Here is a 26,841-nt window from a genome sequence, read left to right on the forward strand (position 1 = left end):
TTAGCAGGGCATGATGGCAGATACCCTCAGGCCTTTTACTTGGGAAGCAGAGGTGTGCCTGGCCATGCCCGCTAGGGCGTGGTCAGGGTGATATAAAAAGGGTTTCAGAGTGAGGATCACGTGCGTAGGACCCCTTCTTCTTCAGCTTGTTCTACCTACCTCACTCCCTGCCAGCTGGTTAGGCTGTTCTGAGTAAGTAGGGTACTCCTTGTATCTCTACCTGACTCCATATTGGTGTTTCACTTTAAATTGTCCTCCGGGAAACTAGACTACTACCTATTACCATAAATGCTGTGTCTAGGAGTGTCTTTTTCCCAAAAGAAAGAGAGCTACATAATATTTAAAAGTAGTAAAGATATGAAATGGAAAATGGCTCAGGGAGTAAGAGCACTTACTGCACAAGCATAAGGACTTGAGTTTGGATCCCCAAAACACATGTTATAAAAAAAGACAGGCATGGCAGTATGCCTTGCTGGCAAGCCAACCTAGCTGAAGAGAAATAATGAACCCCAAGTTCAGTGACAGAATCTGCTTTGAGAGAAAGGAGCAGAGGAGAACAGATCCAACTTTGGCCTTCTCAGGCATACAATTATTCCCACCACATACACACACACACACACACACACACACACACACTCACACACTCAAACACACACAAAAACACATACATATACTGTATATACCACACAAAAAGGAAAAATGGTACAGATGGAATTTTAAATAGGTTTTAAATTTTTTGTTTTATTATTTTACATATAAAGGACATTTTACCTGCATGTATATGTGTACCATGTGTGCCCAGTTCCCATGAAGGCCAGGAGTTACTTTGTGAGCTGCTATATGGGTACTGGGAATTAAACCCAAGTCCTCTGGAAAAGCAACTTGGTCTCTTAACCACTGAACTATCTCTGCAGCCCCTAGATAGTTTTTTAAAGTAATAGTCTTATAATAAAGGAACAGGGGCTCCAATATAGAACAATTTAATTCCATATGCTTTGTTTGTTTGTGGAGACAAGATTTCTCTGTGTAGCCCTGGTTGTCTTAGAACTCTCTCTATAGACCAAACTCAGAGATCCACTGCCTCTGCCTCCCAAATACTGGAATTAAAGGTCTCTGGTCATCACCACCTAGCTCCTCCATCCAAATTAAACAAAAATAACATAGATAACAGCCAAGGAGCTGAGTGAGGGTGTCACTAGCTGGAAGATGAGTTATCAAGCAAAGGAGGCTTCTTACTAAAATAGTCCCTTGTAAATTTGAGTTGGTCAAACCATCACTTTAATGAAAGTTCCCGACACTCCTAAAATGTCTCAAAGGCTTTATGTCCATTTGTAGCCATTCCTCAGCCTCCATCTGACAGGCAGTTTTAGGAAGTTATCATATTTAATGATTAAAAAGAATGGCCTATGGTAGCTCAAGCAAGATATAATAATAATGATAATAATAATAATAATAATAATAATAATAATAATAATAAAAACAAGAAACAAATGAATAAACAACCCCAATGCCTAGATTGTTCAGCGCCCTAGGTGACAACCCCGACACCACAAAAGGGGTAAAAGGTATACAGCTTAACAGGAAAATTTTAAAAAATACATATGTAGAAAAATTTGAGAATGATAAATACTAACTGCTCCATTTAGTTGCTCAAAATGATTTAGGCAATAGAAATCAGTGTGAACTATCTCTCTGCATGGTAGCACAGGCGTGCAATCTCAGCACTTGGAAGCTGAAGGCAGGATATGTGGGCTTGAGGTCAGGTTGGACTATACAGTTCAAACAAAGCAAAGCAAAATGAAAACAAGAAAAGTGTGAACTAGGGAGAGGAGGTTCAACCAAGTGGCAAAACATTTTTAGAGAATTTACTACATAGAAAACAATCTGAAAGAAGAAAAGGAAAATACTATGGGTAGAGAAACAAAATAGCCAGCATGTTTTCAGAACTTTTAGAAGTTCCAATATGGTGTTGTGACAGTTGGTGAGCTGTTTGTCCTTGATCCCATCATCGATAGGAGATTCAAGAACAGAAGGAAAAAGATTAATCACAAGCCATGAAAGTTGGATCAACACTCAACTGAAAATAAACTTGCATTCTGCCTTCATGCCAAGCCAGGAGTACTGTGTAGGGTAATGTGATACCTTCTAGAGGAGTTAGCTGCAGGGCCCCTTCCTACCTGCTTCTGCCCTTGGTGCAGAGTCCCCGACTAGGGGACAACACTGGCTGAAGATGATCACACATCTGGCAGTTAAGGGGTGGGGTGGCTGTCCAGACTTCCTTGTCTTTGCCTATGCTACATTTCGGCCAGCCTTCCCCGCCTTGCTCAGCAGCGCCAAAAGGATAAAGAGGTCTGAGAGGGCGGGAGAGATAGCTCGGGCTTTCCAGATGCCTGGTAATGGCTAACAAAGGTGGTATTTATCCCTTTCTTAGCTCTGCAGACACCTTATGAGTCTTCCTTTCCTTGTCACCATCTGCCATTCATCACTCTTGATCACTCCCCCACACTCACCCATTTGCTTCCGGCAGCGCCTTCCCCCCAGCCCCCCTCCCCCCGCAAGGCAAGGCTCTAGCCGCCATTTCCTGGCAGCCTCTTCCCAACTCGTGTCCCTAAAGTGGAATATGCTGGGGTGCAGGGCAGGCTGTTTAAGGACCTCCGGAAATCTGGAGAGGAAGAGATGGATTCCTGCCAAATTCTCCCCACCCTCCTGAGCCTCAGACCCACCCCCACCCCATCCCCTTTCTGTGAGCTCCTGAATGAGAACCAGAGAGCCGACTGAGAGTGATTCCAGCGCTGCCTACAGATACCCTCACCCACAGGTTCCCAGAAACGGCTACACAATCCCTTGTGGATCCCAGACATGTCCTTCACTCCACGATCACCATTATTGCCTGCTTCCCTCCAGCACAAGTTTCTTTCCTCAAGATAATGACTTTCTGAGACTCAGTTTCCTCATCTCTAAAGTGGGAATGGCAATGACACCTAATGGCATCATGTATAGGAGAAACTACAAAGGATAACAAAAGGAAGAGGAGTAAAAAGGACCTTGGGAAAGGTCTTGGCAATGTTCAATTAGACCTTCTATAAAAGGGTTAGGTATGTAGCTCAGTGGTAGTGTCTGACATAGGCAAGGTCCTGGGTTCAATCCCTGATTTCCCTTGACCTGTAAATGAACAAATACACAAATGAAAGGAAGAAAAATAGAAACAGCTAAATAAGATTTGGTCAAACTGCACACTAGAAATAGATAAATGGATTCCAGGACAACCTACAAAGCAATACAGAGAAACCTGTCTCGGAAAAAAAAAACAAAGAAATAGATAAATGCAGCCAGGCAGTGGGGGTGCATGCCTTTAATACCATCACTTAGGAGGCAGAAGCCAGCCTGGTCTACAGAATGAGATCCGGGACAGCCAGAGATGCACAGAGAAACCCTGTCTTAAAAAGGGGTGGGGGGTGGGGCGATAGATAAATGGAGCAGCAGTTAGTATGCTCACTTTTCAGAAAAGTGTAAATTTTCCTTCTCTTCTCTTTTCTAAGCATGCTTTTCCTAACACTATGGGCTTTACACTTTCTCTAACTCAAATAGCATGACTTTTTTTGTTTCCTCCATTTTCCTCCTCCTGGCAGCTACCACCATTTACAGCTCACTTCTCTGGGGTCTTTCTTTTAAACTAATTAAACTGTCCTCAAGCTTAGGGGTTGGCGGGGTAGAAAAAGCAGGCTATAGGTTAAAGGGCACTGTCTTCTCCTGGAGGACCCAGATTCTGTTCCCAGCACCCACAGAGTGGCTGGCTCATTCTAATTCCCCCTCTTCTGGCTTCCACTGGTCCCGCATACTCAAGTGGTGCACAGATACACGTGCAGGCAAAACACCAACACATACACATGAAATAATTTTTTAATGTGCAGAAAAGAAGAAAGGGGGACAGGAAGAAAAGGTATAATTAGTTAAGAAGATACCATAACACTCAACTGTTGTCTCTCAGTACCGATCTCTTCTTCTAGAAAGCAAACTTCCACCAGAGGGTTGCAGCATGTGTGATCTGTGCAAGTCTGCCCTAGCCAGTGCTGGGGAAGGTGGGGTCCATAAAAAGGTCCCAAGACAAGCACAACCTAACCTTTCAGCTCCTCAGTGGACTATTGCACCCACTAACCTGGTGACCCCACGGCCATGTCTGCTTTGCATTCACAAGATGGAATTGCAGTCAGTGTGGGAGTCAGTTGTAAAGGGGCTCTCATGACATTCAGCCTGGTACTGAGCAAACAAATGGAATTTCACTCCATCACCAATTGTCCAGCAATTGCCTTCAAGGCTCATCTTGGGGGGGGGAAATCTCATTTTTACTGATAGTGCTAGAAATTCCTCTTGATGGTAAAGGTGTTTAATTTACAAATGAATTTAGCATGACATTTTCTTATTATTTTGCTGTGAGATGAGACAACAATCTTCTATGGTTACATTAGATTGTCTCTGTCTGGTCACCCGTTTCAAGGTCAGATGAATGAATTCTGGAATGAATGAGTGAATGAATTGGTGAATTACAGAACCCACACATAAATAAGCACTTTAGCAGAATATGTTACATACTTGTCAAAAGACAGTTTGTTGGGACTCATCCCCTGAATTTTTCAATCATTTCAATCCATCTGGGGTGAAAGGTCACATTCCTAAGGAAGCCTGAGATCATGCTGCTGCTGTCCCACAAACCACACTGGAAGACTGACACAAGATTTGTGGGGACAGTTTTAGGTCATGACTATTGTAGCTGACAACTTTTTGCTGATATTATCAAGTTCCTGGACCCAATGGAGCATCCACTTTACCTCTTACTATCCTCCCCTGGTAACAACTATGCTGGGTCACTAATGGTGCGGGGTGCCTATGGGTATACAGTACACAGGGATCCGTGTTGATGCCAGCAGGTACTGCGGCCCCTTTGCCACCTCCAGTACTGACCACTGAAGTCCTCCCCCGTTACTTCCTTTGACTGTTCTCCAGAGCCTGATTTTCTTACTAATTTATTGTGGTGGGGGACACACCACATGAGAGGAAATTGGCCAGAGGACAACTTTCTGGTCTCTGTTCTCTTTGGTGGGAGTCCCCAGGGATCAAACCCTGATGAGGGATGGCAGGAAGCATGTTTACCTGATGATCCATCTTGCTGGTCCCATTTCAATGGAGCAAAGGGCATTCTGGCATAGGATTCAGCTCTCCTTTTCTGGGACTTGGTGACATCTAGTGGCTAACTAGAGCTTTTTCACTCATACTTCAAGAAAATTCTGGAAAAATTACTCAGCATTGTGGAAAGGAAAAACACTTTGAATTTATTTACTCTTCTGAGAATGGGCTCCAAATAAGCTTAGGAGAAAAGAGCAATCATTCCAATCCATTATGGAATAATAGCATAAGAGTCAAAATGGATTTCCTATTTTCCTGTCAATTGTAATAGAAATCAGAAACAATTAAAAAACAAACATATAAATTAGAAACCATCAATGAATCTCAAATCTCACTGCTATCTTTTTTTTAATTTCCAGAAAGGGTGCTTAATAAAATATTCCTAAATACAGGATCAATTAATATAAATTTGGTATCTGTACCCTATACCATAGGGCTGGGTTGTTTTTTGTTTGGTTGGTTTGGTTTTTGATTTTTGACACAGGGTTTGTCTGTATAATAACCCTAGCTGTCCTGGAACTAGCTCTGTAGACCAGGCTGGCCTCAATCTCACAGAGATCCTCCTGCCTCTGTCTCTGCTGGGATTAAAAGCATGCACCACCACTGCCACGCAACACAGGGTATTTCTATAGATGCTAAAGCAGACAACTCACAGATCCAGTTTCTGGGGAGTCAAACATCCAGAAATACGTAGTTTGTACATAACTGTTACTGATCTGAGGGTGTCCAGGACTGAAGGTCAGTGAGAGGTGAAATGCTAACCACCATGATGCTCATATGTTAAGATACCCAACTGGGCGGTGGTGGCGCACGCCTTTAATCCCAGCACTCGGGAGGCAGAGGCAGGCGGATCACTGTGAGTTCGAGACTAGCCTGGTCTACAAGAGCTAGTTCCAGGACAGCCTCCAAAGCCACAGGGAAACCCTGTCTCGAAAAACCAAAAAAAAAAAAAAAGATACCCATAGATGAAAGTGACACAGGTGCACAGAATACTCATGGGGAGGTGCAAGCTATGATAAATAGACATGTGGCTTGCATTCAAAAGAAATGTTTTAACTATGTTAATGTTGCAATGAACAGGGGGAGAAGCCAGGTGCTGGTGATGCACACCTTTAATCCCAGCACTCAGGAGGCAGAGGCAGGTGGATCTCTGTGAGTTCGAGGCCAGCCTGGTCTACAGAGGGAGTTCCAGGACAACCTCCAAAGCTACAGAGAAACCATCTCGAAAAACAAAAAGGAAAAAAAAAACGAGGTGGGAGAACTGGTGATCAAAACGAAGCTATTTCTTAACAGTTCCTTTTAGGATTAGACTTTAGCAGTGGGAGAATGGTGAGCTGTCTCACAAGGTGGTCTTGAGTCCTCTCAGCACAATATTTGGCACCATCTCAGAACTTTCCCAGGATGGGGTCCAGCAATCAATTTTTAAATGTTCCAATGATGCTAATGCAGAATCAGAGAAACAGTGGCTCACAAACCTTAGATGTTCTGTAAACCATGAAAAGAAAAGGGCATTTAATGGCTTTTATCACTGAGTGGTGGTGATGCATACCTTCAATGCTAGCACTTGGGAGGCAGAGGTAGACAGACCTCTGAGTTCAAGGTCAGCCTGGTCTACAACATGGGTTTCAGGACAGCCTAGGCTATACAGAGAAACCCCATTTCAAAAAGGAAAAGAAAAAAAAAGAAAAAATCAGAAATAAAACTGCAGGGCTAGAGACAGCTTCATGGGTAAGAATGCTTGCTGGGCTAGCACAGAAGACCCCACTTCACATCCCCAGCACCCATGTAGAAAGCCAGTCGTACTCATACACATGTAACCCCAGTGCTGTGGGCAGCAGAGACACGGGGATCACTGGAACTTACTGACTGCCAGCCTAGCTGCAGGCTCAGTGAGAGACCTGTTATCAGGACAATATGGCAGAGAGCAATAGAACAGGGTACCCAATGTTTTTCTCTGGCTTCTACCAACACTCATTTACATGTGTGTACACATTCATTTGAACACACACACACACACACACACACACACACACACACAAAACAAATAAATAAATAAATAAATCCAAATTTAGGCTTTGGATGTCGCCCTGTTGGTATAGTGGCTGTCTTGCATGCAAGAAGGTGTGGGTTTGCTCCCCACCAAGGCATAAACTGGAAACAGTGCCACATGACTGAAATTCCAATACTTAGGAGGTAGAGGCAGGAGGAGCAGAATTTAAAGGTCATTCACAGCCTGGAATATTAGAGACCTTGTCTCAAAAAAAAGGAAACTGAAAATTTGCATTCCCACTGCAGAGAACTTTTAAAAAGTTAGTTACCATGTGCCCATGTAACAGAACATGATTTAAGAAAAATCAAACTATACAAGATTTGTCCAGTTTTTAAAAGGAAGATTTATTTAACAAGTTTCACTTAGTACAATACATCTAAATGGAATTCACAATACAAGGTAAGATTTAAATCAAAGCCTCAGAATTCCATACAAACAACATGACCAAACTCCTAAAGTATTGGTACTACATCTCAAAATTATCCCAGATCTTTTTAAAAAAAAAAAAAGTGAAAGTGTACACTCACGTGCCTTACAGGATATTAAACCAAAAAGCTAGAATTAACAAACATGCCAAATGTTGTCACTTTGAATCATAGACACAGCTCCTATATTTGATTTTTACAGAAAAGCATGTTTCTCAACATGCATCTGAAGGCTTTGATGTATTGTGGTATAAGAGCAACATTTAACGTAAGTGAAACTGCTTTAAACCTAAATATGCTTACTGCTTAAGTACACTCCTACAACATAACTAACTTGAGGAAAGCTGAAAGTGGATTTAACAGTTATGGTCAATACTGAACTTGTTATTACATCCTAGATGAATATTTCAGTGTTCAAAACTGCTGAGCTTAAAGTTTGAAAACAATCTTAACTTTTACTTTACAGTAAGCATGAATCACAAGCTTGTAATGCAAAACTGTTAAACTTAAATTTTGTTCTTAAAAAAAGGAGAAAAAAAAAAGAAAGAAAGCTGACCGATAGTGATCAGAAGCAACTTTATTTCCCATTTACCAATCATACTGGATATGCTTGGTATCCTTCCTACTCTATCCAGTTCCTATAAATGCACAGCTTTTATTCCTGGAGCTGTTTGGTGTTCCTTCTTTCCCTAAGCAAGGTTTGACTGATAGTCACTTGAGTTTTCCTGAAGAACTTGGTCATATCCACTCATACTGCTCTGACCACCATAACCACCACCATAACCACCACTCAGCTGCTGGCTGGCAGGACCTCCATAACTAGACTGGTTAGATAAACCCATCCCTCCCATCATCTGGCTGCCATAAGCACCACCGCTTGCCCCTGCTGTAGAATTCAAAAACAGTTCTACGTAGCTATGATCGTAAGCTCCTCCACTTGTCCCTGCAGTAGAATTCAAGAAGAGCTCCACATATCTATGCTGCATATTAGCTTTATCTTTTGCCATAGCTGCCACAGCATCTTCATGAGTAGCAAACTCGACATCTGCCTCACCTGTAACTCTGCCATCGGGTCCTATTTCAATGTGTACTCTCATGGGATTAAGAGGTGAGAAAAAATTGTAAATATCATTCTCAGTGGCTCTGTATGGTAACCCCCTCATGTGTACACAGTGCCCTGTGGTGCTCTGGAAACTGGACCCACCATCTCCATATCTATGATCAGACATTCCTGAGAAACAGTAGTTTAGGTCTCTCCCAAATCTATCAGACCCAAAGCCATACCCGTCATTATAGCCTCCATAGTCATCATAGCCTCCATAGCCTCCACCATAGGCACCCCGCCTCATTCTTTCAAATCCAGCTCCTCTACCAATGCTATTATACCCTCTTCCAGCCCCTGGCCTATCATAAGGACCCGGGCGCTGCATAGTCATAAGCTTTCGAGGGGGATCATAGTGAGTTCGGACTTCAGCTCTGCTACTCTTGAAGATTTCAATGTACCTGTGCCCTATTCTTTCCTTGTGTTTCTTTAAGGCCTTTTCAGCTATCTCCTGTGAAGCAAACTGCACGAAAGCCTCCCCTGTGCTTCTCCCCTGAAAGTCCACTGGCAGTGTCATCCCATTTGGCACAATTTCCAACCCTGAAAAGAACTGAACAATTTCTTCCTTGCTACAGCCAAATGGGAGTCCTCTAAGCCGTACAAAACCATCATTGGCAGTATCAGGACTATTTGGACCTGTATGCTTTAACACCCAATCCATTTCAACACTGTTGGACTTGAATACTTCAACATATCTGTGTCCCATGGTTTCTCTGTCTTTCTTTAAAGCCAATTTTACTTCATCTTCAGATTCAAGTTCGACAAATGCTTCACCACTTGGTCTGCCTTCTCTGGTGTAGATGAAACGAACACCTGATGTACCATTTTGGATTTTGCAATCAGAGAAGAAGCGCATCACTTCCTCAGCTGAGCAGGACCAGGGTAGGCCCCTGACCTTCACCACGAACCCCTCCCTGCCCTCTGTGCTCAGCATCATGGTGACTGTTGGGCTCTTGGTGGCAAGCTTGGCTCAACGCAATTTCAATGTGGCTTTAAAAAAATTAGAAAACTATTGTCATGAAAAATTATACACAATAAGAGAAACAAAGAAAACTATTATTATAGAAGTTCACATCAGTTACTTTTTAAAAAGATAGCCACATTAACAAAAAGACTGCATAAAACTTAATTCACTCACTTAACAATTACTCATTCCATTTCTATTATGTATCAGGTATAATTAATAATGATTATTTCTGGGTAGCAGTACAATAGGACTTGTTTCCATGAACATATACATGGAAAATATTAAGACATTTTTTGAATATTTTAAATTTTCTGCACTGGCCCAATGCATTAACATCATAGAGAAAATTAAAATTAAAAATAAATAAAATATAACTATATCTCATTATATAAAAATCAAAAATTTCTTTAAATCAAAAGACAAAATTCATAAGATACAAGTCCATTAATATCCCAAGAATATAAACAATGCATGCAAATCAGTAAAATACAGAACTATTAATGCCTAAGAGATAAATGGGAAAAAAAACATTGAAAACATTAATGGGACTTTACATATGCAAGCATGCTTTAGATGTCAGGTCTAGTACTCATTCTGACATGTAAGAATCAATGAGTCCAGAAAGGGCTTACAGTCCTACAGGAGAACTGTATGCCTTTACCAAAGGAAAGTGCAAACAGATAAAATAAAGGAAGGACTGATTGATGAAGTGTTATCAATTGGAGGCAGAATGGTTAATTGACACAAACTATTCTGATCCTGTTCAGGGATCCAGAAACAGTTTATAAAAATGTTTAATGGAGCACGAAATGGAAGGGGACAAAAAGCAAAGGACAGGGCTGTCAAAAAGAGATGAGATCCTGAGGGTCTGATTTAATAGGAGGCTAGACTCTTCTCTGGTTCACAAGCATGATGATTCAGTATTCACAACACTGTGTGACATGTGCCTCCCCCAAACCTTAAGACATTGGGACTTTACCGTTCTGATGCTGGGTGTGGAGAGGGGAATATATATATATATATATACATACATATCTATATATATAGCACCTTTTACGGATCTTAAACAGGAGTGATGTCATTACAGCCCTTTCAGACTTATCACCCAGGCAACTGGAGCATTCAAACAGAAGGAAGGGGGACTGGATGAAAAGAGCAAAAGAGCAAATTAAAGAATGACCTCTTAGAGATATGACAAGAGATTCACTAAAATAGCAGTAGAGGTAAGGAAAAAAATGTGATCTGCCTAAATAAAAAAGTGGAATCTGCAGCAGGACTTGACAAAAACATTATGGGTATTTTTTTTGAGACAGGGTTTCTTTGTGGAACAGTCCTAGCTGTCCTGGAACTCTCTCTGTAGACCATGCTGGCCGTGAACTTTCAGAGATCTGCCTGTCTCTGCCTCTGGAGAGCTGGAATTTAAGGCATGTGCCACCAACTCCCGGCTAAAAGATTATGGGTGTTAAGAGCTGGAATTTAAGGCGTGTGCCACCAACTCCCGGCTAAAAGATTATGGGTGTTAAGAGTTGCTAGGTGAGCCAGGCAGTGGTGCTGGAGGGAGAGGCAGGCGGATCTCTGGGAGTTCGAGAGCAGCCTGGTCTACAAGAGCTAGTTCTAGGACAACCTCCAAAGCCACAGAGAAACCCTGTCTCAAAAAAAAAAAAAGTTGCTAGGCGGATCTCTGGGAGTTCGAGAGCAGCCTGGTCTACAAGAGCTAGTTCTAGGACAACCTCCAAAGCCACAGAGAAACCCTGTCTCAAAAAAAAAAGTTGCTAGGTGGATTTCTGTGAGTTCAAGGCCAACCTGATCTACACAGGAAGCTCCAGGCTAGCCAAGGCTGGATAGTGAGACCTATTCCCAAAACAAACAATAAGAGTAAATATGCAGGCAACTAAGGAATATTCATAGTGGAGAAATTGTCTTCCCCAGGGAAGAGCATACTAATTAGTTGTCTAATACCAAATGCAGCCCTGAAAACATGCATACTAATAACATTCTACAGACTGAGTAGGTTGTATTTATGTATTTAGGAATAAACACACATATTTAACAACTAAGGGGAAAAGGCCACAAATTTGAAAGAGAGCAAGCTGGGGAGGTATTTAAACATGAGAGGGTTTGGAGAGAGGAAAAGGGAAGGGGAAATGCTGTAATCACATTATAACTTCAAAAAACTTACATACAAGAGGAAAAGGAGTATATAGAGGAAAAGTCTGAGAAATGTTCAAACTTCAATCATTGGAAATGAAATTTAAAGTAAAATAAACATTTTAATTCCCCTAAACAGTGGAGATTAAGCTATGGCAATAAAATCAACATTATTCACAAACCAGAGTTCCCTAGAAGAGTGAAAATTGATGACTATTCTGGAAAAATATTTTGGTAATATTTACCACACCTTCTGACAGAAAATCCACTTCAGGTATGTGTCTTAAGGAATTATCTGAAATTAAGAGCAGGACTTATTGAACTACATATTGTTTGAAAGTCATTTTAGGAAGAAAAGTGGAACATTACACATTTGATATAGTTATAAAATTTTAAATGATTCAAGATCAAAGCCATTTTATGATCTCAATTATGTAAAAATAAAAATCCACATACCCTTTGACCCTGCTCGAGTTTCTTCCAGGAGATTCTGGTCGACAGAAATACTTTAAACTGTTTGCTGAAGCACTGCAATGGCAGAAAAATCAGAAAACTAAATATCCATCAACAGAGATGGATGAGTTCTATTTCTATCTTTACTTGGAGTTCTATGCAACAACTTACAAGAGATTTGCCCTTACCTAGAAAGATTTCCAAAATCCATTGAATGAATGTATATAATATAATCCTACTTCTATTAAAATACAAACATAAACTAAGTGTATAACTGTGAGAGACTATCTAAAAAGTAGCTTCGTTTAAGACAAACTTTAAGAACAAATGGGGGGCAAGGAAATAGAGGTAGCCTTTCACTTTTTAATACTGTACACTTTCATGGTTTTAATCCTTTAAGCTCACTGTTTTGAAACAAAAGTAATCTTAGAAAAAACATAAGCACGGGAAATACGACAAAAATTTTTAAATAAAACTTTTTGTGTGCACTGTTGGGATTGGACCTCAAATGATAGCAGTGGCTATTGAGTTTTGGGGCTTTTTTCCCCATTTATTCTTTTTTTCTTTTTTGTGCAGGCTTAACGGTCTGCGGAAAGAATAATTTGACAAAACATCCCAGGGATGACGGTGATTTCCACAGCACTCTGCCTCAAGAAGCCCTCCCTAGTGGCTGGGAGGTTTTGCTTCCTTACATTTCCTGAGAAGGCCACCAGGATTCTGTTACCTAACGTAGTAACCAGGATTTGTGAGTTAGGAATCTGTGTACTTACACCTGTGTTACAGCACACTTTCTGTAACTGTAATAAGAGTTGGGTAGTGCTGAACTGTGTCCCTTTTAAACGAACATATTACTTTTCGAGTGGCCAAATTCAACTCGTCGATTGTTACGAGTAGAAAAACAAACGTTCAAAAAATAAAGTAAAAGCATTTATTGGGCGCCTCTGGAGCACGCAGCAGTTGCCCAGCTCACACTCTAAGGGTATAATTCACTCGGGACCCCTCCCGAGCATCGGGCACTTTGAACAGTTGAGCGCCTTGCCTGAATGGATGGAGCGGTACTCCGACCGCGGGTCTCCGCATGTTTGTTTGTTTGTTTTCCTAACTCCTGACCGTGTTTTTGCAATGCTTTTCACCTTACGGATCCCTCTTGCGGGCACAGGGGGGAAAGGTCCACCGAGATCCGGCCACACAAACTGACTTACAAAAACACGCACGCAGTCACGACCGGCCACCATTTCCCCACCAGGCGCAGCGCAGGCCGCTTCCCGGCACTCGGGGAGGGGGAGGGGGGAGGAGGACGCGCGGGGGGGGAGCCGAGAACGAAAAAGCGGAGGCGACCCCGAACTCCGCTCTGCTCTTCCTTAACACCACCCGGGATCCCCAGTTCCCACCCGCACACCAACCTCCAACGAGACCGGGGGATTATCCTCCTTCTTCCCTCACACGGCTATAGCGAGACGATAGACGACGACCAGAACTACTTCTGCTCACGTAAGCGATTGGTCACGTGAGCGCCTACGTCATGTGAGATCTCGGTCACGTGAGCAACTTCTCGGGCTTAAACTCGGGATCACTGAGGTACCGCACTTCCTCCCGGTTTGGAAATGGGGCGGGCCAAGGAAAGAGAGCGCCAATGTGATTAGTTAATGTTTGTCTTACGTGATTGTTCATTGGTCCACCTCTGGCGATAACCGTCCAGTTGCCTGAGAAACGATGATGTCACTTTTGAATACTTCATCTATGATTGGTCCGCCCCAAGGGTAAAACTTAAAGTCCATGTTAGCTGCAGTAAACTGAAGCAAAGAATTTCTATGACCATGAAGCTTTTAAGTGGGGATCCGCGGCTGGTCTGTGAGCTTGCGCTTCGTCCCCTAGTCTTAGTTTTCTGGAGTATTCTTGGGACCAAAGCACTGGACAACGGCTTGGCGCGGACTCCTACTATGGGCTGGCTGCACTGGGAACGTTTCATGTGCAACCTCGACTGCCAAGAAGAGCCTGATGCCTGCATCAGGTACGAGATATTGAGTGGTCCTTTCTCTTTCCGTGTGTTTGTGTGGGTATATTCCGTGTGTTTGTGTGGTAGAAGGAATGGGAACAATTACCTGAAGAGGTAGATCGCATACTATTGCTGCTTCTTTTTTTTTTTTTTTTTTTTTTTTTTGGTTTTTGGAGCCTATCCTGGCTCCTGCTCTGTAGACCAGGCTAGCCTCGAACTCACAGAGATCCGCCTGCCTCTGCCTCCCGAGTGCTGGGATTAAAGGCGTGCGCCACCAACGCCCAGCTATTGCTGCTTTTTTTTTTATCCCCAGCAAAATATTCATCCGGGATCTGAACTGTCCCTGTACTATTATCAATGTGAGCCGACCTGAGATGAGAGGTCTCCAGCAGTCAGTGCTTCGCTGCCGCTCCATCTCTTCCTGCACTGAGGGTTTTTCATTTATCATTTGGTCCCATGAAAACTCTTTGGGTGTGTACTCTGCCCTTATTTAGTGCTAGCCTTGAGCTAGCCATAAGCACAGTTGGAGTGGGTAGGAGGATGACTAAGACCAATGTCATTTTTTTCTTTTGGATCACGGGTTCTTTGCTGTACTGAAGCGAGTTAGAGAAACCATGAGATCACTGAGATGTCCCTCAACCCCTTTTCCTTGAGTGTGGCATCAGGCTGGAAAGTTGACCTGAAGGAACTTTGCACAGCAAAGGTGAGAGTTGAGACCCAGTTGAACCTATCTGATGCTCACAATCCTAGTTTGCAAACTAGAATAACATCTTTTTTGACTCTAGGAGCTGACACAGAAAAAGCTGTAAAATTGCTGGGCATGGTGGCCCAGGACTAATCCTTTTTTTGGTGGGGGAGGGTGGGTTCCAGACAGTGTTTCTCTGTAGCTTTGGAGGCTGTCCTGGAACTAGCTCTTGTAGACCAAGCTGGCCTCGAACTCACAGAGATCCACCTACCTCTGCCTCCCGAATATTGGGATTAAATGTCTGCATCACCACCGTCCGGCCCAAGACTAATCCTAACACTCCAGAGGCAGAGGCAGAGGCACACAAATCTCTTGAGTTCGAGGCCAGCCAGGGCTGCATAGTGAGACCCTGTCTCAAAAAGAATGAGCAGTAAAACGGTTATCTCACACAGATCAACTTTCAGTTAAATAAACCCAGTTTAAAAACCAACCATTCGTGCCCTGACCCCCTCAATTAAGTAAATAAAACAGATGTCTCTATCCTGGCATGAATAGGAAAATGAATTATAAATGTACAAATATATGGGCATTTTTCTTTTTAAAAAATTTTGTGTTTAGCCGGACGTTGGTGGCACAGGCCTTTAATCCCAGCACTCGGGAGACAGAGGCAGGCAGATCTCTGTGAGTTCGAGGCCAGCCTGGTCTCCAGAGTGAGTGCCAGGATAGGCTCCAAAGCTACACAGAGAAACCCTGTCTCGAAAAAAAAATTGTGTTTAAATTAAAAGCAATCTTATTTTACATATGGGCATTTTTCTAGAAAAGAGAGGTTTTCCTTTCTTCAAATTCTTAAATGAATCTGTAATCTAGAAAAGATTAAGAACTAAGTATTACAAATGGAGTGGCTCCCTTATAAATATTTTGAAAACATAGAAATTTCACCCAATGATGCAAAACCACTTCTAAAGGCACCTGCCACAGCTCTCTTTCTGTGTTCACAAGTTTCTTTGAATGCCTATAAAGATAAAATCAGGGTGTTGGTCAGACACCATAAAATAAACTGGCTTTCCAAGTTTCAGACCAAGTCTGTTGTATCCCTGAGGTAAAATTTGGGGCAACTTGCAAATACAGGTTTTTTTTGTTTTATTAATTTTGGGTTTTTTTCGTTTGTTTATTATAAAACTAATGCATGGTCATTGCAAAAATGTAGATGGTAAAATGATATAATGGAAATTAAGGCCCCCTCATTTCATCATCCAGGAATAATCATGATTCCATATACAACCTTGCAATTATTATGTAAATGAAAACATACTTTGATTGACTTCCACAAAAATAGTGTCACCTTTACATATGAGTTGGTAAGAGCAAGACCTCAGTGCCCTTAAATTCTACTTCATTGTAGCTTGAGGCAAATCATTTATCTTGTTTTGTTTTTCTTGAGGTTTTGGGACATGGTCACAGGCCTTGCACATACTAGGAAAGTGCTCTACTACTGAGCTGAATTCTTTGTCCTTGGATTTTGGGACCATGGTCACCCTATGTTGATCAAGCTAGTCTGGAATTGGAGATTCACTTCCTGTTTGCTGGGGTTTAAGGCATGCAAGATCATATCCAATTTAATTATTATTTTTCTCTAATTTGGGTAGGGGATGTAGCTCAGTTGGCACAATGTTTGCCTAGCATGCACAAAGTCATGGGTTTTGATTCCCATCATCTTGTAAACTGAGAATAGTGGTGTACATTTAGATTCCAGTATTCAGGGGGTAGAAGCAAGAATATCAAAAGTTCAAGTCCATCCTCTGCTGCACAAGGTTGAGGCCAGCCTGGGATACCTGTGACCTCAAAAAAAGTGCAGAGTATAGTACCTGGTACAGATAAGAACTGGATAAATGCAAATATCTGTATATGCTGTAATTTATTTGTGCAGTCCTCTGTTAATAGCAACTTGAATTCTTCAATTTTTGTGTATCCTATTCTGACCTGATTTCTTTTCTTGAATTCTCTTTTTTAATGAAAAAGATCTCACTCTGTGGGACTGGCTGGTCTGGAACTCTAAGCAATGCTAGTGCCTAAAGCTCTCAAGTGCTGAGGTTACTGTCATGAGCCACCACAACAGGCCAAGCTCCATTCTTTTCTTAGAACACTAATTTTAGGGCCCAAAGGTATGCTCATTTGGATATCAGTCAATTCCAAATACTTTGCAGATATATGTACACACCAGTGTTTGTAAGAATGCCTGTTTCCCAGCAATGTGTCCAAACCTAAATTTTGTCACTCTTTTAAATCTTTGCCAATCTGCTTTGTGTTTTATTTATGTACTTTTTCTGCTGCTGTGGGACTTGAACCCGGGATTTAACATGTTAGGAAATATAATTACTAAGGAGGCTGAATGTCTTCTCCTACTTTAAATCCACTTCTTGAACTGTTTCCTCCATGGATTTCCCCCCCCCCATTTTGTCATTACCCTATTTAACTACATCATCTGAGTTTTTCTTTTATTCCATTTGGTTTGGGTCTAGTATATATTGCAAATACATTTGATTCTTTTTTTTTTTTTTGGTTTTTTGAGACAAGGTTTCTCTGTGGCTTTGGAGGCAGTCCTGGAACTAGCTCTTGTAGACCATGCAGGTCTCGAACTCACAGAGATCCACCTGCCTCTGCCTCCCAAGTGCTGGGATTAAAGGCGTGCACCATCAACGCCCAGCGTGATTCTTGATTTTGAGTTATTTTGATATTCATATAATGTGTCATATCAATTCTTTCACTATTCCTGGCTTTAGAGTCTTATGTCAAGAAATCATAAAGTTAACACAAAAGACAAATAACATTTTATTTGGGTGCAGAGTAAATTTGCAAATGGGAAACAATGACTCAGTTTGACTGAAAAAGCATTCCATGGGGAAGGTGAGCTTGGATTTTTGTTTGGTTGGTTGGATGGTTGGTTTTTCAAGACAGGATTTCTGTGTGTGAGAGCTCTGGCTGTCCCTGAACTCACTGTGAAGACCAAGCTGGCCTGGAATTCAGCGATCCACCTGCTTCTGCCTCCCAACTCCCAAATGCTGGGATTAAAGGCGTGTGCCACCACTGAGCTTGGGTTTATATAAGAAGGTGATTACATTCCTTTAAATAGTCAGATCTCTGAGATTTCAGCCAGGCTGGGTCTACAGAGCAAGTTCCAGGATAGCCAGGGCTACACAGAGAAACCCTGTCTCGAGAGAAAAAAAAAACAGGAAGGTGATTGTGAAACCTTGTATTCTTTGGAGAAGCTGGGAGACTCATGGCATGAGATGGGTGGATCTCTTTCTGAAGTCTTGAATTACAGTAATCTTTGTATTCTAATGCCATGTTACAGTAGCTTCCTTTCTATTATAAAACATAAGCATTTCATCTTTCAGGTGAGCTTTTCAAATCTTTTGCCAAATTTCTTCAAATGTCTTTTGGGGGTTTGTTCAAGGTTTTCTGAGCCAAGAGTAATATCATCTTTCTCCATTTATTCGGAGCAAGATAGTTTTAACATATGGTTGATAAACATATTACTCTCTAGGTATCTTAGCCTTTTCTGTTTATTTCTGTACCATTGTGAATGAGATTGTTTACATCTACACAGGGAAAGCTGGTACCAGAAGAAGCTGTCTATTATGCCAACTCTTCCCCTGCTGGAGTTCTTCTAGTTGTACATAGGTCAGGCAGGCCTTGGACCTGCAAATCGTCCAGCTTCAGTTTCCTTCTATAGCTGGGATTATAAACCTGTGTCACCACAACTTCTTATTTGTAATAACTTGCCAATTTTGTCATGTATCTCATTCTTATTTTAATTATCTGAAGTTTTCACTTCTTTTGGGGTTAGGGATGGAACTGAGGGCCCCACCCCTTCTGTGAGTTCTAGGGCAGAGATCGTGGGAGGAGAGAGAGAGGAGTAACAGGAAGGATAGTTCATTTTACCTTGGATGTGTTGTGCTTACTACCACAGTATCACTGCATTTTTAGAAACTATAAAATCCCAATGAAATGGAATGACTGTTGGAATTTCTTTTTCAGTGAGCAGCTGTTCATGCAGATGGCAGACCTTATGGTCTCTGAGGGCTGGAAGGACGCAGGTTATGAATACCTCTGCATAGATGACTGTTGGATGGCTCCTGAAAGGGACTCAAAGGGCCGACTTCAGGCAGATCCCCAGCGCTTTCCTAGTGGAATCCAGCACCTAGCTAATTATGTGAGTTTAAAGCTGATCACTTATTTATGGGTCTGTATGCACAGACCATGTGATACTTCAAAAATGGAATGGTTGCTGTTATCTGAACAATAAATTATAATGCTTACCAGATGGGATTATCATGACATCAGCCTATACACATTTTGCCATAGCTCCTGAGGCCTGTCTTGTTAACTTTTTTTTTTTTTTTTTTTTTTTTTTTCCCGAAACCACTGAATTCTCTAGGAGAAAAGGAGAGCTTGGTTGTGTTGAGCATGCTTATATCTCCAAAGCAGCATGAGAGGCTACCACATTAATTAATTTTAAAAGATGAAAGCAAACATTCCAGGGACTACTGAAGACAAATGAAGCCTGATACTATCTAAAGGCAATTAAGCAGGTTTTATTCAGGACTGTAGGAAAAAGGGTCAAGTTCCAATCCAGATGGACAAGTGAGAATCTGCAACCAATAAGCAAATACTGGGAGTTCAGTAGATAGAAAACTGCTAAAAGGAGACATCAAGAATCAGGGGATGGGGTCAAGACCAGGCTGGTGAAACCCACAGAAACAGCTGACCTGAACAAGGGGGAGCTCTTGGGCCCCCAGACTGATCACTAGGAAGCCAGCATGGAACTGATCCAGACCCCATGAATGTGGGTGTCAGTGAGGAGACCTCAGAAATCTATCGGGCCACTTGTAGTAGATCAGTACTTATCCCTAGCCTAGGAGTGGACTTTGGGAGCCCATTTCACATAGAAGGATACTCCCTCAGCCTAGACACACGGGGGAGGGCCTAGGCCTTATTCCAAAGGATATGACAGGTAGGGTGTTAGTGGGTGACAGGGAGGGGAGAGAGAGGGAACTGGGATTGACATGTAAAACAATCTTGTTTCTAATTTAAATTTAAAAATGGAGAAAAAAAGGAGGGAGGCATGCATGCTCTCTTTCAGCTGGCTGGGCAAGTCGACCTGAATAAGCCCAGCCTGGGAAGCATTTCTGGGTCCATCCTGCTCAGGTGCAAAACTGGTCACTGGCTGCCTTTCGTGAGTACTTTTCCCTAATAAACTACTGTTTATCAACATAAAAGAATCAGGAGATGGGGGCTGAAGAGATGGCTCAGTGGTTAAGAGCACTGGCTGCTCTTCCAGAGGACCTGGGTTCAGTTCCCAGCACCTACATGGCAGCTCACAACTGCCTGTAATTCCAGTTCCAGGGGATCCAACACCTTCACACCAATGCACATAAAATAAAGTTAAATAAATTACTTTTAAAAACGAATGGGGGCGGGGGGCTGGAGAGATAGCTCAGAGGTTAAGAGAGCACCGACTGCTCTTCCAGAGGTCCTGAGTTCAATTCCCAGCAACCACATGGTGGCTCACAACCATCCGTTATGAGATCTGGTGCCCTCTTCTGGTGTGCAGATACACATGGAAGCAGAATGTTGTATGCATAATAAATAAATAAAATCTTTTTTAAAAAAAGAAAAGAAAAGAATCAGGGGATGGTATAACTTAGCAGGATTCTTGCCATAAGTGAGCTCACCCAGACAGATACCATGGAGGCCAAGACAGGAGGAGATTCGGAGAGGCTTAACTGAAATGTCAGCCTTTCTCAAGATAATGTCTTACAGTTTTGGAAAGAGACCATTTGGGATCCCATGAGGAATATTAAAGTGGTCATAGCTTTTTCCTCACTTCTGTGCTATAGTTCACCATGTATATAGTTAGAAGCTTCTTAGCAGAGTCGGACGATTTGTGCTCTGCTTCCAACAAACCCTGCTAGAAAACTGGAGTGGTTTAAGGAACCAAGCTACCGAGACCCAGAGCAGCACACATCTCTCTGCTCTTAGCCTTTGTAAGTCCCTCTCCTTTTCTTTACTACTTCCTGATCCATCTTTCTTCTCATTTCAGGTCCACAGCAAAGGATTGAAGCTAGGAATTTATGCAGATGTTGGGAATAAAACCTGTGCAGGTTTCCCTGGGAGTTTTGGGTACTATGATATTGATGCCCAGACATTTGCTGACTGGGGTGTAGATCTGCTAAAATTTGATGGTTGTCACTGTGACAGTGTGACGTCCTTGGCAGATGGTATGAATTTTTTTATTACATTTATTTTTAAAATTCCATTACAGTCAACAAAATAAAAATCATGGTGTGTGTGTGACTATGTATGTGTGGGAATGTATGTGCTATGATGCCTATTGAGAAGACACAGGACAACTTGCAGGTATTGGTTCTCTCTTTTGAACTGTGTGAGTCCCAGGGATTAAACTCAGGTCCTCAGGCTTGGCATCAAGCACCTTTACTGGCTAAAGCACTTCACCAGCCCAAATAGTATGTTTTCTTCAAGAAATACAACCATGGCCAGGTGGTGGTGGTGAAGCCTTTATTCCCAGCACTCAGGAGCCAGAGGCAGGTGGATCTCTGTGAGTTCAGCCTCGTCTACTGAGTGAGTTCCAGGACAGCCGGGGCTGTTGCGCAAAGAAACCCTTGAAAAATGAGAGAGAGAGAGGGAGAGGAAGAGAGAGAGAGAACCATAATCATTTCTCAGCCTTTTGCTTAACATCAACTGAAAGATCAAGGCACAGTGACAAGAACTTGGAGACTGTAGGGAAGCTGAGCCCCCAAAGAACTAATCCCAGTCATTTATTCATGTGTGGAATTCATACTTGCCTAACTATGGCGCATCATATACATATACATTGCACTTTTGATTGAAGGACTCTGAAAGTAAGTTATAATTAGTAATTTTACCTGTATCTGACATCATTTGTGAGAGTCCAGATTGTCACAGATAAAGTAGTGTCTTGCCCTGCCTTTCCCCTATATATGCATCATCTCCACACCACCTGCTCAGGGCAATCCCGGCAATCCCGGCAGTCACAGTTTCAGCAGAGAGCAACTTGTCCCTGTCACTGGTTTACAACATAAACACACACCTTCCAAGTGGCCTCTTCAGATGTTAGGCACTAGCTGGAAATTCCTTTGTTTCCCTTATTTTGCCTATTGTTTTCTCATGCAGGTTATAAGTACATGTCCTTGGCCTTGAATAGGACTGGCAGAAGCATTGTATACTCCTGTGAGTGGCCGCTTTATATGAGACCCTTTCATAAGGTGAGTTAGTGAGCCCAGGGTCTACATTTCAGAATGCTTATTGTAATTATAGACTCAGCTTCCACTAACTAAGAAGCCATCTTGGATTTTTTCCCTTTTATTTCACTGTTCTTATCTTCCTGTTCACCAACAATCCCACCAGTATTTGCTCCAAAATCTATCTTGAATCTACTAAAGTCTATCAACCTCACCACATCCACACTGGCCTTCCAGGCCACTCCCATCTCTACCCAGCCTGCTCTGACAGCCTTATCTCTGCTCTCTTCCCTACCCCCACCATTTCCCAAGCAGCAGCAGAACTGTCTTCTGAGAAATGTCAAGGGCATCCCGTCAGTCCCTTCCTTAAAACTTAACTGGCTTTCCATTGTACTTGGAATAAAATCAAAGTCCATTAATCAGCCTCTGCCTTCCAACAACTCTTTCCCTTGCTGCACTTTTCTGTTTATCAGTCACACCCTATTTACCCCATTGGTGTAAATATTCACTGTGCATGATACTGTGCCACCCAAACACATTTTCATGTAAGTCTATGATGATGTATTTGCGTATTGTTTCTGCCAAGTCCCCCCCCCCCCCCCCCCCCCGCCGCCGCCAAATTTTAAAAGGGTTGCCTACTTAACATTGAAACCCGACCAGATGCTACAAACTTGGGTCTTTTCTACTTTAAAATAGCCTTCTGCCCATTCACTCTCCAGTCATTAGCTGCTTGTTTCCTATAAGAGCTTACCTTTATTGTTTACTTGTTTTCCATCTCGCTAGAATGTAAATCAAGGAGGTATATGGTAACTTGAATTAGTATTTATGGAATGAGTCAAATCCCTATTATTTTCTTGAAATTTTTAGATAGTCTTTTTCCTCAGCATTTTAGGCCTCGGATATGACTATGACACTTATCTACAAACTTGATTCATTCCACAAATGGCTTGTCTCAGATTCAGATTTTATCATGTTTGATGGCAACCTATATAATTTTACAAACCTTATTTTTACTCATTTAGATCATTGTAATTATTTTATTGTAAAAATTGAAACATGCCATTTTAGGCTAGTTTACAGATTCCAGTGAAAATAAGGTTCTTTTATAAGGCCAGTACCTAGACACCACTGTTCAGTGCATGTCCACATAAATAGTATTAAAGTCACTTTAAACAGGCATTTAAATTATATGGCCTATTTATGGAGTGAACATCTTCTAGAGAAATTCCCTTACATTTTGAACTCCAAAAGATGGTCAGGCTTTGTTCTTTGTTATGGGGAGACGTTTGATCTGTAGACTATAGAGGCCATGAGTGCTTCTTTTAAACTAGATTGTTAGCACCCCCCAGGAAAGTTAAGACTGTAAACAATTCTGTCTTTTTACAGCCCAATTATACAGATATCCAATATTATTGCAATTACTGGAGAAATTATGATGATATTTATGATTCCTGGGAAAGCATAAAGAATATCTTGGCCTGGACAACAGATAACCAGAAGGAGATTGTTGAAGTCGCTGGACCAGGGGGTTGGAATGACCCAGATATGGTAAAGATCTGAGCCCTCCTCATTTAAGAGATGGTGGCTTTTTTTCCCTTGGGGCCTGACTCTAAAACCAGGGCCTAGCACAAACGAAGCAAGGTTTCTAGCACTGACCTACACACCCTGCCCTTGAGAGGCTTTCTGTGAGCACTTACATCACAGTGCTGTGGAAAACGGATTCTCTTATCAACCATCTAGGAAAGTTTTAAAATGTTCCAACAGGCCTTGTGTAACTGCTTGGAGTCCCAGCACTCCAGAGGCTGAGGCAGGTGAGTGGCTCCAAATTCAAGGCCAAAAGGTTAGCCTGGACTATGTAGTAAAACTTACTCTCAAAAAAAAAGAAGAAAAAGCAGCAACTGAGTCAGGGGACCAGATACCTGGGTCCCTACGGGTGTCTGGTCAGAGAATCCACAAAGAGATGAGAATGAAAACCTGATGCAAATTGACTTCCTCAGCCTGGGTCAGACTTCAGGGAGTCTAAAATGCCAGGAGGTTCATTGTCAGCATATTTAAAACACAGTACAACTTGGGAAAAGGTTTCCAGGCAACAATCAGTCTAATCAGTCCAATTCCAGGTGCACAATGAAGCATAAGCTGTGACTAGAGACTCTTATACAGTACATTTGACCGCGAGGGTGGGTTTTATAGCTAAAAGGCCTAGAATCTAGTGTTGTCTCTGACTGAGATAGCATAGAGGTCAGCAGGTCATAAAGTACATGTGACAACCCCCCTAAGGATGGGAGGGAAGAGTCTAGAATAGGGTGAGGTCTGCCTCCACAGATAGCAAAAAGGTTGCCAGGTTGTTAAAAATCCACTCCCAGCCTTCTAGGAAGGAAAATAGGTATTTTAATCTCCTCTTTTGAGAAACGGCCCCCCGTGCGTTTAAAACCATTCCTCGTTTCCCTTAATGCTTCTCTGTGAGTACAAGGACCTCTGTGCCCTCAACAGACAACAAAAACCCAAACAGTTGAATCTTCTCTCATCTCAGTGATTTCACTCTTTGTTCTAGTTAGTGATTGGCAACTTTGGCCTGAGTTGGGACCAGCAGGTAACACAGATGGCCCTCTGGGCTATCATGGCAGCTCCTCTACTCATGTCCAATGATCTCCGACAAATCAGCTCCCAAGCCAAAGCTCTCCTTCAGAATGAAGATGTAATTGCTGTCAACCAAGACCCCTTGGGCAAGCAGGGGTACTGTTTTAGAAAGGTAAGTAAAGCTTCCTGGGAGAAAAATGAACAAGAATATACCATCCTGCCTTCATGTTTATGATTTGCAATATTTTGTGATGGCTTTTTAATATGTAATATTGCCAAATTATCAAGCCTAACTGTGCTTGTTATTTTTCCCTTGAGTAGTTAAACAGTAAGACTTTGTCAGAACTATTACTGGGGTTTTGCTTTTTGGGGTTTGTTGTTTTTTTTTGTTTTGTTTTGTTTTGTTTGTTTGTTTGTTTTTGGTTTTTTGAGAGAGGGCTTCCTTGTAGCTTTGGAGCCTGTCCTGGAACTAGCTCTATAGACCAGACTGGCCTCAAACTCACAGAGATGCCTGCCTCCTGCATCCCAAGTGCTGGGTTTAAAGGCATGTGCCACCACCACTAGATTTGTTTTTGTTTTTCCAAGACAGGATTTCTCTATGTAGCCCTCGCTGTCCTGGAACTAGAACACTACTCTGACAAGGGTTTAAGCCAATACAAAGTTTTTTGGTTTTGGTTTGGTTTGGTTTTTCAAGACAGTTTGTCTGTGTAACTCTTACCTCTGCCTCCTGAGTGCTGGAACTAAAGGAGTTCAGGATCCCAGTGTAGCCCAAGCCTTTCTCGGGTTGACATACTTCAGTAACAAGAACAGTTAGACAAAAACTGAACTACCAAAGTCAAAAAGAAAGGTCAGTACATTTACTTTCCCAGAACTATGGACTTTGGTGGATTAGGTCTTTTTTTGGTGGACTTTAGTGGCTTAAGTCTGTTTGCTTTTCAAAATAAGGTTTCTCTATGTAGCCCTGGCTGCCTTGAAATTCCCTCTGGCTGGCCTCAAACTCAAAGAGATCTGCCTCTGAGTGCTGGGATTAAAGATGGACATATACTGCTGGGTACTTTTAATTTTCCTCCAAGTGTATGATAGTTCTGACAGTAAGGCTGAATACCAAATAAGGCCAGTAATGGGGTTCCCACATGCTCACACTTTTCTTGGCTTTTCAGGAAAACAAAATCGAAGTTTGGGAACGACCACTCTCAAATTTAGCCTGGGCTGTGGCTGTGAGAAACCTGCAGGAAATTGGTGGACCTCGTTCTTACACCATCCAGGTGGCTTCCCTTGGTCAAGGAATAGCCTGCAATCCTGGTTGCATCATCACACAGCTCCTCCCTGAGAAAGTACAGCTAGGCTTCTATGAATGGACCGTAACCTTAAAAACTCGAATAAATCCCTCAGGCACTGTTCTGCTTCGACTAGACTATATCTAAAGGCAGACATGTACATTAAATGGTCAGTTTTGGGAAGCAGAGACAGGCGAATGGATCTCTGTGAGTTTGAGGCCAGCCTGGTCTACCGAGCTAGTTCCAGGACAGGCTCCAAAACAATACAGAGAAACCCTGTCTCGAAAAAAACAACAAAAAAATGGTCACTTTTGCCAAGGACTGAACTACTTTCTGCCTGTTTCCCCTTTAAATAAAGCATCCCAAAGTCATGGTCTTTAAAGCTATTTTTAAAGGTAAGTTTTTGGAAAGGCTTTTGATATAAAGTGGGTACTCCTGTGCCAAGCACTGTAACAGATGTTTCTTTTTAGCCCTCATAATGCTGAGCCAAGTGTTTGTCCCCTAGATTCGGTAGAGCCAGGATTTAAGAAATTAGATTTACCTGTGTTTGTTTTACCTCCGTGCATATGTGTTCCACATGCAAGTGTGGTGCCCAGAAGTCAGAAGAGGACATAGGATCCCCTAGAACTAGAGTAACTAATGGTTGTGAAGCACTAAATGCTCTTGACCACTGAGCCAGCTCTCTAACACCGGGAGC

At 42.2% G+C, this 26,841-nt stretch overlaps 2 protein-coding genes and 1 non-coding gene across 7 annotated transcripts; 2 read left to right on the forward strand and 1 right to left on the reverse strand.

Annotated features, from left to right (window-relative positions):
- Positions 1–7,554: 7,554 nt before the first annotated feature.
- On the reverse strand, positions 7,555–13,886 carry Hnrnph2 (heterogeneous nuclear ribonucleoprotein H2). Of its 4 annotated transcripts, XM_027432828.2 has the most exons (5): positions 13,730–13,886; positions 12,330–12,401; positions 12,124–12,168; positions 10,776–10,867; positions 7,555–9,748 (listed from the first exon to the last, which is right to left on the reverse strand). In XM_027432828.2, the coding sequence occupies exon 5, from the start codon at positions 9,693–9,695 to the stop codon at positions 8,346–8,348; it is 1,350 nt and encodes a 449-aa protein (XP_027288629.1). In that variant the 5' UTR covers positions 9,696–9,748; positions 10,776–10,867; positions 12,124–12,168; positions 12,330–12,401; positions 13,730–13,886; the 3' UTR covers positions 7,555–8,345. The 4 variants fall into 4 exon arrangements, with proteins under 4 accessions (XP_027288629.1, XP_035305673.1, XP_027288628.1 ...); XM_035449782.1 differs by lacking the exon at positions 12,124–12,168; XM_027432827.2 differs by lacking the exon at positions 10,776–10,867.
- Positions 10,614–10,714, forward strand: LOC113837724. Its single transcript, XR_003488447.1, has one exon. It is a non-coding gene; the product is annotated as a small nucleolar RNA U13 (small nucleolar RNA).
- Positions 13,887–14,072: 186 nt separating the features above from the next.
- Positions 14,073–26,526, forward strand: Gla (galactosidase alpha). Of its 2 annotated transcripts, none has more exons than XM_027432829.1 (7): positions 14,073–14,337; positions 19,046–19,220; positions 21,111–21,288; positions 22,223–22,314; positions 23,677–23,838; positions 24,842–25,039; positions 26,028–26,526. In XM_027432829.1, exons 1-7 carry the CDS (start codon positions 14,138–14,140, stop codon positions 26,289–26,291), a joined length of 1,269 nt encoding a protein of 422 aa, XP_027288630.1. In that variant the 5' UTR covers positions 14,073–14,137; the 3' UTR covers positions 26,292–26,526. The 2 variants fall into 2 exon arrangements, with proteins under 2 accessions (XP_027288630.1, XP_027288631.1); XM_027432830.2 differs by lacking the exon at positions 14,073–14,337 and adding an exon at positions 14,896–15,025.
- The last annotated feature ends 315 nt before the right edge of the window (positions 26,527–26,841 follow it).

The sequence above is a fragment of the Cricetulus griseus genome, chromosome X (genome assembly GCF_003668045.3).
Source record: "Cricetulus griseus strain 17A/GY chromosome X, alternate assembly CriGri-PICRH-1.0, whole genome shotgun sequence".
In the NCBI taxonomy this organism is placed as follows: Eukaryota; Metazoa; Chordata; class Mammalia; order Rodentia; family Cricetidae; genus Cricetulus; species Cricetulus griseus.

Coding starts and splice junctions, on each gene's coding strand:
- Hnrnph2 (XM_035449782.1), bottom strand. CDS start 9,695: ATGATGCTGAGCACAGAGGGCAGGGAGGGGTTCGTGGTGAAGGTCAGG.
- Gla (XM_027432829.1), top strand. CDS start 14,138: ATGACCATGAAGCTTTTAAGTGGGGATCCGCGGCTGGTCTGTGAGCTT. Junction 14,338..19,045: donor GAGCCTGATGCCTGCATCAG/GTACGAGATATT, acceptor TTTCTTTTTCAG/TGAGCAGCTGTTCATGCAGA. Junction 25,040..26,027: donor AGGGGTACTGTTTTAGAAAG/GTAAGTAAAGCT, acceptor TTGGCTTTTCAG/GAAAACAAAATCGAAGTTTG.